The 12,311-nt window shown below is 41.6% G+C and overlaps 1 protein-coding gene across 9 annotated transcripts in view; it reads left to right on the forward strand.

Moving 5' to 3' along the window:
- The window catches only part of kiaa1549lb (KIAA1549-like b), a 69,021-nt gene that overhangs the window by 27,124 nt on the left and 29,586 nt on the right, over positions 1 to 12,311 (forward strand). For 6 of the 9 annotated variants that reach the window (XM_042415487.1, XM_042415461.1, XM_042415476.1 and 3 more), the window contains 5 exons: positions 2,469 to 6,674; positions 6,815 to 6,930; positions 10,461 to 10,680; positions 10,925 to 11,058; positions 11,818 to 11,986. In XM_042415487.1, the coding sequence (XP_042271421.1) occupies positions 2,469 to 6,674; positions 6,815 to 6,930; positions 10,461 to 10,680; positions 10,925 to 11,058; positions 11,818 to 11,986 (4,845 nt within the window). Of the gene's footprint in view, positions 1 to 2,468; positions 6,675 to 6,814; positions 6,931 to 10,460; positions 10,681 to 10,924; positions 11,059 to 11,817; positions 11,987 to 12,311 lie in introns of those variants that run through there. The other 3 variants (XM_042415488.1, XM_042415489.1, XM_042415491.1) reach the window with 3 other exon arrangements.

Genomic DNA, 12,311 nt, shown 5'->3' on the forward strand with positions numbered 1-12,311 from the left:
CATAATTGACCTCTCTTCCCTATTTCTGGTGCTACTCTTATGCTCAGAGATCCTAATTCTCATTCCCTTTTTGTCTTGCCCACATAGCAAAACCCTTAAGGACATTTCAATAGGTAGACTACATGTGTGGTCCTACATGTGATTGTACCCCTGACTTTCATTTTTCTGACTGTATGGGGATGTAAAAATGGTCCCCTTTGATCATGGCATTACATTTCACACAGTTCAAACCAGGAGAATTAACAGACAAACTAACAAACTTTCAGCCAACAATGGGGTCACCTGACAGAATATGCCAGTGTTTTCTGACAACACTTTTAACCAACTGAGAAACAGGTGAAAAGGTAGTGCTCAAGGCAACATACTGTTGTTTAAGAGGAGGAGGATTAGGTGCTAGGAGGCTATTTCTATCTTTTTCACAAGCCTTAGACAAACATGCACTTAAAATTCTTTGGTCATAATTCTTTTCTTGCCAATGGACACACAGGTCATTAGCCTGTCTCTCAAACTCTCCATCAGACCTACAAATTATTTTTCTTCTTAACAGTTGACTATAAGGCAAGCTTATTTTCAGGCTGTGTGGATGTTAACTTGAGTAATGGAAATAGTTGTTTCTCTCTGTCTTTTTGCATAAGACAGTAGTCTGTAATAACTCAGATTAGTTTACTCTCACATCTAAAAAAGACACTGATTCTCTACTTGCCTCTTCTGTAAATGTAAGAGTGGGCAATCTAGAGTTGAGATACCCCTTTAAATGCTTCTAGTTCCTGATTGATTACTAACTGCCCAATCAAGAGTGTTTCTAATTTCACCTGCAGACTTAAGTGTCGGATCATAACTCAGATGGGTGTGGAAATCTGTTTTACTCAATTGATTCCTTACCTTCAGCACAGTATTATTCTTTATTTTGCAATACTACTGCAACACCCTTGTCAGCATTGCATATTACAGTCGACTCATCATTAGCAAGATCTTCAAGGGCCTGTCTCTCTGTCTCTTGTGGAGATAAACTGGAATAGCATTTGTTTGCACCAGGAGAAGAAAACAGAGACCGAACGTCATCTTCAACTGAACAACAAAATGTCTGTACAGAGGCATTAGTCACCGAGGGGATAAATAAACTTTTGGTCTTAAATTTACTGCCAGCTTGTGACTCACTAGTTATCTCCACCCCATCTCTGTGATCAGTGTGCACAGAGGAAGAATTGTGTTCAAAGTCTTTGCAAAAAAAAAAACGATCTTAATTTTACTACACAAAAAAACTTGAACAGTTCAACTCTCATTGTAAACAGATCAGCATCTTTAGAGGGCACAAAAGACAGGCCTTTAGACAACAAAGCATTTTCCTGATCACTTAGCTGTCTCTAGGATAAGTTAATTATATTGGAGGGCTCGGAGCTCTCTTTGTGCGCCTGTCTACGCCTCCTCCCTCCCTGTTGTGTCAGTCTTTTCTTGTGGCCCCTCTGGTTCAGATGATTCGTTGTGGTGACTCTAAAAACGAGACTGGCTGGATGTAGCAATGGTTTCGTTCCCAGATTCATCAGTCAACAGCCCACTGGATGATCATCACCTGTCCTGTGTGCCCTGTGCATCCTCTCTATTCAGTCAGATAGCCGGGATGTATCCGGTTGTTTTTGTAGTCCAGCGTGTCTCGTTGATATTTCTTCACTTTGGTCTCAGACAATTCCTTTTAATAGGAATCGATCAAGGAGGTACAGCGTTCATTGAACCCCATCAACTCCTGTGAGCTGAACTTGTATTCCCTTGCATAGCTCCTCTTGTGTGTAATCAATGACCAGTAACATTAAGTCCAATGAACATTCAAGACTTCACACCACTTCTTGCAGAATGCAGGGTTGTTACTACCCAATAGCGCCTTGTTAATTCTTAGTCCCATTGGAATTCTTTTGTTTCTCCAATATTGGGATAGAGTTGAACCATGTAGCATGTAATGTGTCTCCTTCTTTTTCAAGTGTTCTGCTGCTGTGCTTTATTAAAAGTATTACATACTTATTTGCAAGTGCTGACAACTTAATTTGCTACTGTTGTGCCTTTTGGGTCGGCACCCATTACACTCTGAAGACATTTGACTTGAGCATGCCAGTTCTCTTGTTTGAACAAATAAAAAGGATTAACACCAGTAAAAGGGACTTTTAACAACCTGACAGCACAAAGGTTGTTCTTAATAATGTCTTACAACTGACATAGTAAGCATTCAATAAGCCATCATTTCCAACTTATAAACCCTTTTTAGAGGGTGCCTTATAAGAAGTTGGCACCAGGAATTCTTATGTGTTGTTGTTTTCTTTTCCAAAGACTCCATGTCTGAGTTTTGACCAACATGTAAGACTATTACAGTGGCCCACTTGAAATGAAATTAAATGCAGCTTCACCTTCAAAAGTAGGCCTTTGTCGGTATATTAACATATCAATATAATCTGCCATCTTCCTTTCTGTTCTGTTAACAGAGAAAACCACCTATGATGCCTCTGGCTCCTCGTCTTTACCAAGCGACCCCACAGTCAAAGCTGCTCCTGCTCATCCATTGGCCGACCTGTCGGTGGCAGAGGAGGTGCCTTTTTCAGTCGTCCACTCAGATGGTGACTCGGAGTCCGAGGGGGAAGGTTTATCAGGCCAGCCTGCCTTTTCGTCTGTCTTAACCGTCATGGCAGGAACTGTCAAACATCCAGTGAGCCTCGCTCAAGGCAGAACCTCGCCAACTGTCACCAGGGACGAGACCCACACCACCCAATGGCCTTTACATAGTTCCAGCCAGGGCTCAGAGATGTCCTCCTCCTCCTCCTCTTCTGTGGGAGCCAATGGAAACCACCCCGACAACTCAGGTCTGACTTCTAGCATGTCTCCCCAACACACCATACCACCTAAAGCTCTCACCATGGCATCTGGGCCATCACATGTGTCCTTGATGGATAGAAACGGGAATGTCTCATCGTTTTCACCATCTTCTTTATTGTCATCGTCACTGTCCTCCTCAACTCCATCCACTTCCTCTGTGTTACCATCCTCACTGTCTCTATTTTCTCTATTATCTTCCACTCAGTGGAGCACTAAAGCTGCTTCATCTCAAGGTCAAAGGATTGTGTCCAGCTCTGCCCCTCAGAGAGAAACAGCAACATTAGCACCAGCAGTATCTCTGGATTGGACAGAAAGTTTGACTGCTGCACAATCCACCGCTCACTCAGCTGTTAATCTACCAGCTGCTACACAGCCAGCACAAAGCACAACAACTGCACCGTCACTCTTTCATCTCCATGAAATAGTGACAAGTGAAACCAGCATTGAAGAGAGCAATAAAGTGACAACACACTTATTTTACCCATCAACTGATAAAATCCATGGAGTGAGTGGGACACACATAGGAAGTTTAAGCACAAGAGTGATCAGAACACCAGCAAACAGCACATACTCATCATATTCTACTTCAAACAATGGACTGATTCTTTTAAAGATTTCACCTCGAGCCACTCAAGCTCATAATCCAGGTATGAACTTGGATTCGGCCAATAATCGTGAAATGAGCACCTCATTTCCCTCCAATCAAGAGAGTCAAGCTCAAAGGCAGCAGGGAGCTTTACAAAATCCCACATCAGCACTGCTGTCTGCTCCTCCTGAAGGCTATTCTGTTTCTAGTCATGTCACAGAGCAGATGCTGTATCTAACAACATATGCAGAGAATAAAGACAAGACAGGAGTAGGCAGTCAAACTTCGGTTCACAAAAATATTGGAGATGCAATCATGTCGCCTCTCCATTCACATTTAGTAAATCCTTCTGCATCACCAGCTATGACGTTTAGTCCCACAGGATCCTTTTTCACACTTTCCTCCAAGAGTCCACCAGGTAAAACAACTCTCTCTGAAACTGCAATCACAAAACTAACACCTTTCTACTCTGGTATGGTGTCCTTGGAGCATGCATCTAATCCCGATGATTTACTGATGGCAGCAGGTCACGGCAGCGCCAGAGTTCCTGCCATCAATATAGATTACAACCAGGAAGAGATAGCAAGAGCTGAGCTCACATCTGTTTCCTCTCAAGCTTACCTGAATAACTCACTTTCACCCACACAGCTGAGGCCGGAGTCCACCACTGGTTCAATTCTTAGATTGATCAGCAGAACAGGAACAATCTCCTCCTCATCAGAGTCAGATTCACTTCATTTGCAGAGTAATGAAGTCATAAATGTCCATGAACAAACAGGGTCTCCCAAGAGCATAACTCAGAAGCGCAAAGGATGGACGACACCAAAAATGATCTTTTCATCCAACAGTGGGACAGCCTTTCTTTCTAGTTCAGCATTGCTAGTTGAGTTTACAAATGATATGACCTATAAAACCATGCATGAAAGTCTTTCACACACCACTCGCCCTACATACTCATTGCCCTTTTTTCTAAGCCATGGCCAAAACCACAACAACACTGATGACAGCATTGGCCTGTCTGTCAGCAGTGAGGTTAATTTCTCTGACCAAGCCAAAGCCCCATTATCATCACAAATGATCCCCTCACAAAGACCTTTTCAAACAAGATCTGTGCCTCCTTTTCTAGACAAATTTTATACAACATCAGGTCTAACTCTACCACCTGACAAATCAGCTGAAGTCTCTGCTCATATCATAAAATCAGAGATAGGAAATCACAGCATATCTTCGACTGTCGAGGGTAAAATGAGTGCAGGTAACATTAAAATATCAACAGTCTCCAATGATCACAGGACACACGAAAACAGGCCCGCTGAGAATTTACACAGATATACTGCAAATAGGTCAGTGGCTCCTTTATTTAATGGAAATGAAGATTCTACTTTGATCAGAGGTGCTGCATTTTACAAAAAGGGTGTTCCATCAGGGCAGTTTCTATCTTTCATGACTCCAAAAGATGTTTTTATGCTAAATAAAGGCTCTGACAGTTCTAGCAAAGTATCATTCACTAAAATCCCCTTTTCCCTAGAAATGTTTGATGCTGCATTAGAAACTAGTCTGTCTCATAAAGATGATGGGACACTCATGGGCCATAATGAGCAGCCTTCTCCTTCGTCTTGGTCAGAAATCATCCTAACACCGAGGACAAACTCTTCCTCTCGCTCTCAGGGACTAATCACCAGTGTTAGCAGTGATAAATCTCCTTTTTATTTAGGCAGACAAACAACCATGCCCTCCACTGCTTCCTCTGCAGCAACTGCTACTTCCAATGAAAAGACGTTTAGGGCTATTTACAGTTTTGGCACAAAACTAATGGCACCATATACAAAGTGGAAAGCCACCAAGCCTGAACCTTTTCAAAACAGTGCCTTTGAATCAGAAAATACATCTACTGGCTTTGATAGGGGAAATTCTAATATACAAGCAGATGGACCATCATATGAGCATCCAATGCTAGAAAATGGACAACAGCCTAATATGCATGTATTGAATTCAACTGATCCAACTGTAGTCGCCAGTGATCCATATTCATTTCATCCATTGGAGACAGAGCACTTTGGTGGAGAATATTCCTCTTTAATATATGTTAAAAGCACTTCAAAATCTAAAGAACAGAGTCTGGATTCGTCCCCAGCTGATCTCAGTTCTGCTCCGGCTGTCAGTGTGTCTCAACGAGTCACCGTAAACACTCCTGCTCCATCAGCTTGGGGTTCAAATGGTTTTCTGCCCCTCTCACACACAAGTAGCGACTCTGTAAAATCTTCACAAGCCACCACTTTTGCGTTGGTGTATAAAAACAAGCTGAGCTCCCCTTTAGCAGCTGTTGACTTTCCCAAATCTGTATTTGATACAGCTGTCACACTTCCAAACAATCCCTCACACACTTTTTCTGATACTGACCACACAGTTGATTTAAAATGGAATAGGTTCATCTCACCAACAGAGCTAATGCCATCATCCTCTTCATCAGAGACTTCACCGCCATCATTTAGTGGTATCACAGCTTCTCAGTTGCAAATGAACCCCACCACTTCACTTTTGTCTAAAGCTTCATCATCATTGATGTCTTCATCATCACTGTCATCATCAAAGGTAAATTTAGCTGGTGTAACACAGTCAACGAAACCAGCAATGCATCCAGGCCCTGTATTATTATCTGTCACCCCGTCACCCAACCTGACCTCATCCATAGATTCTGATCACTCACAGGAAGTGACGTTTTTTGTCCTTACAGAGGCAGAGCGGGATGAGTTAACTGCTGGATCAGCCAGAGTAGTTGCACCTAGTTTCCCCAAAGAAAAAGATGCCAGTCTAGCCCCCTCTCAATCAGCCAGAACTACTCTTTCTGCTGGGCCCACCGAGAGGACATCTCAGGTATCACCTCTGATCCCTCGACAGGACACCACAACAGCCTCTGCGAAGCTTACCACCCCAACTCTAGCTTCAGCCACCAAATCTAAAAACCCCATCACTACCATCCCTTCCCTAAGAGTCACCACCGGAACCACGCAGTCGACCACCACAACCACACCACAGCCTGCACCTGTGACCAGGAAAACAACTACCACCACAACCGTCAGGGCTCCAATTAGCAGGCGAACATTCACGCCACCTGTCCCGAGGACAACCCTGCCCAGAGGGGCCACCACCATCTTCATCTCCCCTTTCACCACCACCACGGAAGCTCCACCACAGCAGTGCAACATTACAGAGAGAATGTGGGTGCGAACAGGTAAAAACTTTTGCTACTCTGATGTAAAAACGGGTGTTTTTTTAAATTGTGAAATAATGTTATTGCTCTAACATGTTTTGTCTCTGTTTTTGTCTTTGTTTCACCCTCTGTTTGTCTGTTTGTATCTGTATCTCTCATAGTTGTCTCCATCTATGTGAGAAGGAACAGGCTGGACAGCATCCAGAGGCAGAATCTGCGCAGGGGACTAAGTCAAGGCCTCCGAAAAGCTCTGAATGATAGTTCAGCCCAGGCACAGGTCAGATTAGTTACTGTTATTAGTTATTGTTATTTAACCAGCAAATACTACTGTTTCATCAAATCGATGTATAAGTCCACCCATATATATGGACTTATTATATTTTTAATTTTATATAAACCTAAACATCTGTGGAGGGGTTATCCATATCTAATGGCAGATTTAGAGTAGAATCCTTGCTTTATACATACTGTACATACATACTGTATATACACTAGTATCTTTTCATACAAGCCTGTAATTGGAAAAAATGTGGAATCCGCAATGCTGTTTTTATCTCTACAGCATCAACCAGCCTCAAAACTCCCCACAGACATATGCTGAACAGCTGTGATGAGTAAATTGCAAACGATCAACAACCCCTGCTGCCTAAAGTAGAGTTAGAATTCCAGTGAATACAGGAATACATTTTAAATGAATTCTGGATAAAAAAGTTTATGTCAGTCTTGTTGGAAATAGTTAAAGGTTCTGACAGATTGAAAGAAGTGGTGTTCAGGCTAGATGCCTGATGCTAAGATTTTGGTTCAGTTTGCAGGAGTGAAGTAATATTTTTCCTATGTTTGCCATGCAAGTCTCTCTGAATTGAATAGATTTATGTTAAACTCCCACTTTGTGTTTCCATATTATGCGAGGTTTATCATAGAGTTCAAATATTGGACCTTGAATCATTAAACAATCTTCTAACACTAGACAACAGTAAATGGTTATTTGTCGTTCCCTGACCACAAATCTGGAGGTTTATTAGCATGGAGTGAATTAGACACTTAAACCAAGAACCCTCATGTAGGCTACGTGAGAAGAGATAAGGATTAATATAGAAATTAGGTTGACTGAATGTGTCCCAGAAGGCAGTGGGTGATGTCACATATTTAAGTAACTGTACCAACACTAAAACAAGATGTAGATGTGGACTGTAGCAGTGCTGTACATCAGAACTGTTGCTCTAATTTTCTCATATTTACAGGTAATAGCAGCCAAAGTCTATGGAATTTATCCACATTTCACCCAAAAGAACATTCACCAGTCTTACCAAAGCAGTGAACACACCAGATTTGGCTTCACAAAAACTCAGAGGGAACCCAGTCTCAGATGTTTCTCTGCAATAATGATACAAACAGATCCAGGGCACATACAATGATCCTTGTATCTGTGGATTAGCCATTTGTGAAGCCAATCATGGTTCCCACTGTGCCAAAATCATTCTCTGACTCCAATAAGCCTCTAATACCTCCGCTCAGTGTGACTTTGTATCAGGAGCACCTCTTGGCTCGGAGAAGCTACACTAAAATACAAGTAGAAATGCATGTTTGAGTCTGTGAGAGAGAAAGCAATTATTGAGGGAATAAGGTTAGCTAGTTGGTAGGATAGTGTCTGTTTACTGTTGTACACTGAACATGTGAGAAAAATGTTATGGTTAGAATTGAATTTGGTTGTAAATAACAGACTGCATGGGTCTTAAAATGAATGAAGCAGCAATGTGATGTACCTTTTTCTACATCGCCTCCTAGTCTCCTGTGGGTTGAAGTGCCTTTAGAGCTCAATTTTGAGCAAGTGTTAAGTGCATCTATTTGTGCATATGTTTTTCTGTGTGTGTGTGTGTGTGTGTGTGTATGCGTGTGAGTGTGTGTTTTCATGTATATCTGCAGTCCATTGAAATGTCTCTGCGTGTTGTATTTCTCTATGTGGAAGTATCAAATAATTGAGAGTGAAGCCTGCATATTCACCCTGTCCATGTGAAGGTCAATGCTCTCACATGTTTCCCTCTCCCTCCCTCTCTCTCTCTCTCTCTATCTCTCTCTCTCTCTGTAGTCTCTGAAGGTGTCTTGCTTCACTGCACTCCTGTCACCCATTTCAACATTGCTTGGGTTCCTTTTAGTAGCACCGCTCTCATCCAATGAGAAGCAGTCTGTTGGCAAGGGAAATTGCTTCTGTGTTTAATTATAGGTTATAAATGGTTGGGAGGAGAGCAATGTGCTGATGCTAAAAAGATGATGAGACATAGAATTCAACCCGCTGGACTAAAAGAATTTTAAGCCATTAAAAATATAAAAGTGAACTATTTTTGTGTCATGTAGTTAGAGCTCTCCCGTGACTGGAAACTTGAATGTCAAAACAACTGTTGGGTTAATCTGCTGGCAGTCGTTCACGCTCTTTGAGATGGAGTCAGTGGGTGTGTTACCAATCTCTGGTTTGCTCGAAACGCAATCTCTTAATAACACCTTCACATGGGTGAAGTCTGAGAGGATGAAGTGATAATAAAGGGCTCTTTTCACAGAGCTTGTAACAAGGCCGAATTGTGAGGAGGCAGAGCGGTGACTCTCAGCTACAGAGACTGTAGGCTTTCAGTGTTTTTGCCAGTGGATCGACCTGTCAACATGGGCGTTCAAATGGGTTTAAATAACGGACCTGAATGGTTTCACCTCTCTCACAAACACGTTTAAGTTTTGCCTCATCTGTCATTGTTCCCTTTCCGGTTTTCACATAAGCACGGTTCACCAAAAAGTCAAACTCAGTTTCATGACATAGTTACCAAACACAGATTTCACCTGTGTTTCCTGCCTGAGGATGAGAATGCAGTGATACCTTGCCTCTTGGGGTGGATGAGAAGGAACATAGATTTCTTTGTCCTAAATTCCTTATTTAACAGTCTCTCCCATGTCTTCCTCATCTTTATTCTTTTCTCTCTTCCCGAGCAGCCCTTCATTCCCTCCTGGTTCTCAGCACATATCTGTATTCCATAATCACTCCTCCCCCTGTGCCTCATGCTCTCGTTAGCGATCAGTTGGAATGCACTGTAGTGCGCTCCAGCAATCCAATACAGTTCAATATCTTGTCACTCGGTTCACTGGCTAATATGACTGATTGACAGTACATACTGATCCTGCTAGAAGGACCATATTGGTGGTTTTGTATGTTTAAGCTCCAAATAAGAATATTTTCCATTACTGCCTACCATTTTCCAAATCATACATAAGATATTTGATATCCTGCCTTCAATGTAGCGGTTCTTTTTTTTTTCATTTGTGTTTTTCATTTGTTTCATTTCACCACAGTGTGGTATGAATATAAACTTACTTGAGATAGGTAAAGAACCTTCAAAACTGTTCTGCCTGTGACCACGTTACGACACAAGGTGCCTAGTGCAAGAGCATTTTCGTTTTCTCATCTGGACCTCTTCTTAACTTGTTTCAGTCTGATGAATGCCACCTGTTGATGAGTAGGTGCTTGTTAATCGGATTTAATCATTAGTGTAATAAATACCCCTAAATTGCTATATAAGGGTACCTTTTCTGAGATCTGTGGACAAGTTTCATCCACAAAAATGAGTAGAAAGAAGATAGTTCTGTTGCCAGAAATCAGCAAAGAAAAGCATAAAAATGTACATACATGGTATATTGTGATATAAGCTTTTACTAATATCACCCACTACTAGTTGGCAGTAATGTGATCTATATGCAATGTGCAATTCATGGGCTTAAAGTTTGGGGGAAAAAAAAACAATTCCAATATATTTCACTTTTCTCTCTCAGGTGGAGACTGTTTTTGGTTCTCCTAACATGACGGTGGCTTATCATGTGACTGGAGCAGACATGGTTTACCCCCCCTCTGTAGTGCTGGATGGCTTGGACTCCTATGGCCGTGATAAGCTGATTGCAGACCTGCGACAGTACCTCCCCATGGTAACAGCCCTGCCCCTCCCAGTTGCATTATGGAGACCCAGCCCAGCCACTGGCTTCCAGCTGAAAACAGGTCAGCTAGTGTTCAGTTAGGATGAAAGAGAAAAAATAAGTCAGAGATGAGCTTGAGACTTACTATTATTTGTTGCTGTTGTGAGCACTTTCAGTGGAAACTAGGTCTGAGAAGTAAAAAAATAATTCCACATGTGATTCCACATCAGAAGCATGGTTAAGTCAGACTAGAACACAACATAAGTTTGCTATGTGAATTCTTACCTTTTTGACAGTGTACAGCTCATCTCATTTTTCTGTTCCAGTTCTGCAGTTTGTGGGAGCAGGTGATGATCCGCGGTCCTGTCGGTTCTCTCAAATGATGGAGCAGAGGCTTGAGAAGGTGTTTACTGCTGCACAGGCCAAAGTGCTCAACACCAACAACAGACTCTCTGCTCAGGTACCGTGATGAAAGAGTTGTGTTGCACTCCTAGCAGTGTGTAGGTGTTAGTGTAAAACTGTGATTGTTAACAAAATGCTAGAGGTGAAACATGCAGAGTGTAGCATTCATTGTCATTGTCACTGTCAGTGGTCATCATCCCCCATCATATTGAGACTTGGTGTTAAATTTTTACCCTTTTTGGAAAATGCTATGTGTAAAAAACCATCCAATAACCAAATTAGAAGATAAGATAGATGATGTTGAGTTTACTAAATATTGCTTGCAGAATATTAGAAAAGATGCAACTTCAACAGTTCTGCTGTTACACATCATTATTACCATGTGGTTTAGGTGATTTGGCAGATGCAAACTCTGTGTAATTTGTGCTGAATTGTCCCTTAGTGTATGAGGCATAGGCTATTCAAATAAGAGCTGCTTCTCAGATGCAAATTAATTATGTGTAGGGAGGCAGTGTTTGTATTAATTTTAATGAGCTGCCACATTAAAGTGCACCCTATATTAAAGCTAATTTGACAGTTATGCATGGATGAAAAAATTGATGCTAAAATATTTTTGCTTTTATGCCTTGCCAGCCACTGGGATGAGTTTCATATTTTTTGATCCAAGACAATAACTGATATTTTGATGTTTTTCATTCTCTATTATCAGTCATTAATTCTGCAAAAAAGATTTGCACTAATCTTTTTGATTTATTTGAACATTACAGTGTACTGTATATTTTTCTCTATCCTCTTCTTTCTCTGTGCCTATACCCAGATGCTGAGTGTCTCCCAGGCAGCAGGCTCTCCTGCTGTATCGTTGGTCTACACTGTGAGGAATGGGACTGTCTTCCTTAATGGCACCACTGCCTCAAACCTCCTTGGTCAGCTGTCAGCGGAGCTGGTGGGCTACTTCCTCTTCTATCCACCACTTGTCATTGCTGAGCGTAAGTCACACTTTGCACTCAGAAATCCATCTCTTTGTCAGCAGTAATTCAACAGCCTAATAAGGAGAAATACCAGCAGTATTTCTCGTTTTCTCTTGGGAATTATTTGTTCTTCAAATAGAAATTGGATTAAACAAAAAGAAAAACAAGTGCTGTGCTTTTCCTTGTTTTTTTCCTTGCGTTGAAGCCTACCTGAGGTTCAATATAAAGATTTCAGACTGTGTCTCATAAAGCATGTTGGTCTGATATTCTGATTGACTTTTCTAGTAGAAGACAAAATCCTGTCCAACCTTAGAAACCGCAGTCAATTTAACATAGTGAAAGT

Source organism: Thunnus maccoyii, chromosome 1 (genome assembly GCF_910596095.1).
Source record: "Thunnus maccoyii chromosome 1, fThuMac1.1, whole genome shotgun sequence".
Lineage (NCBI taxonomy): Eukaryota > Metazoa > Chordata > Actinopteri > Scombriformes > Scombridae > Thunnus > Thunnus maccoyii.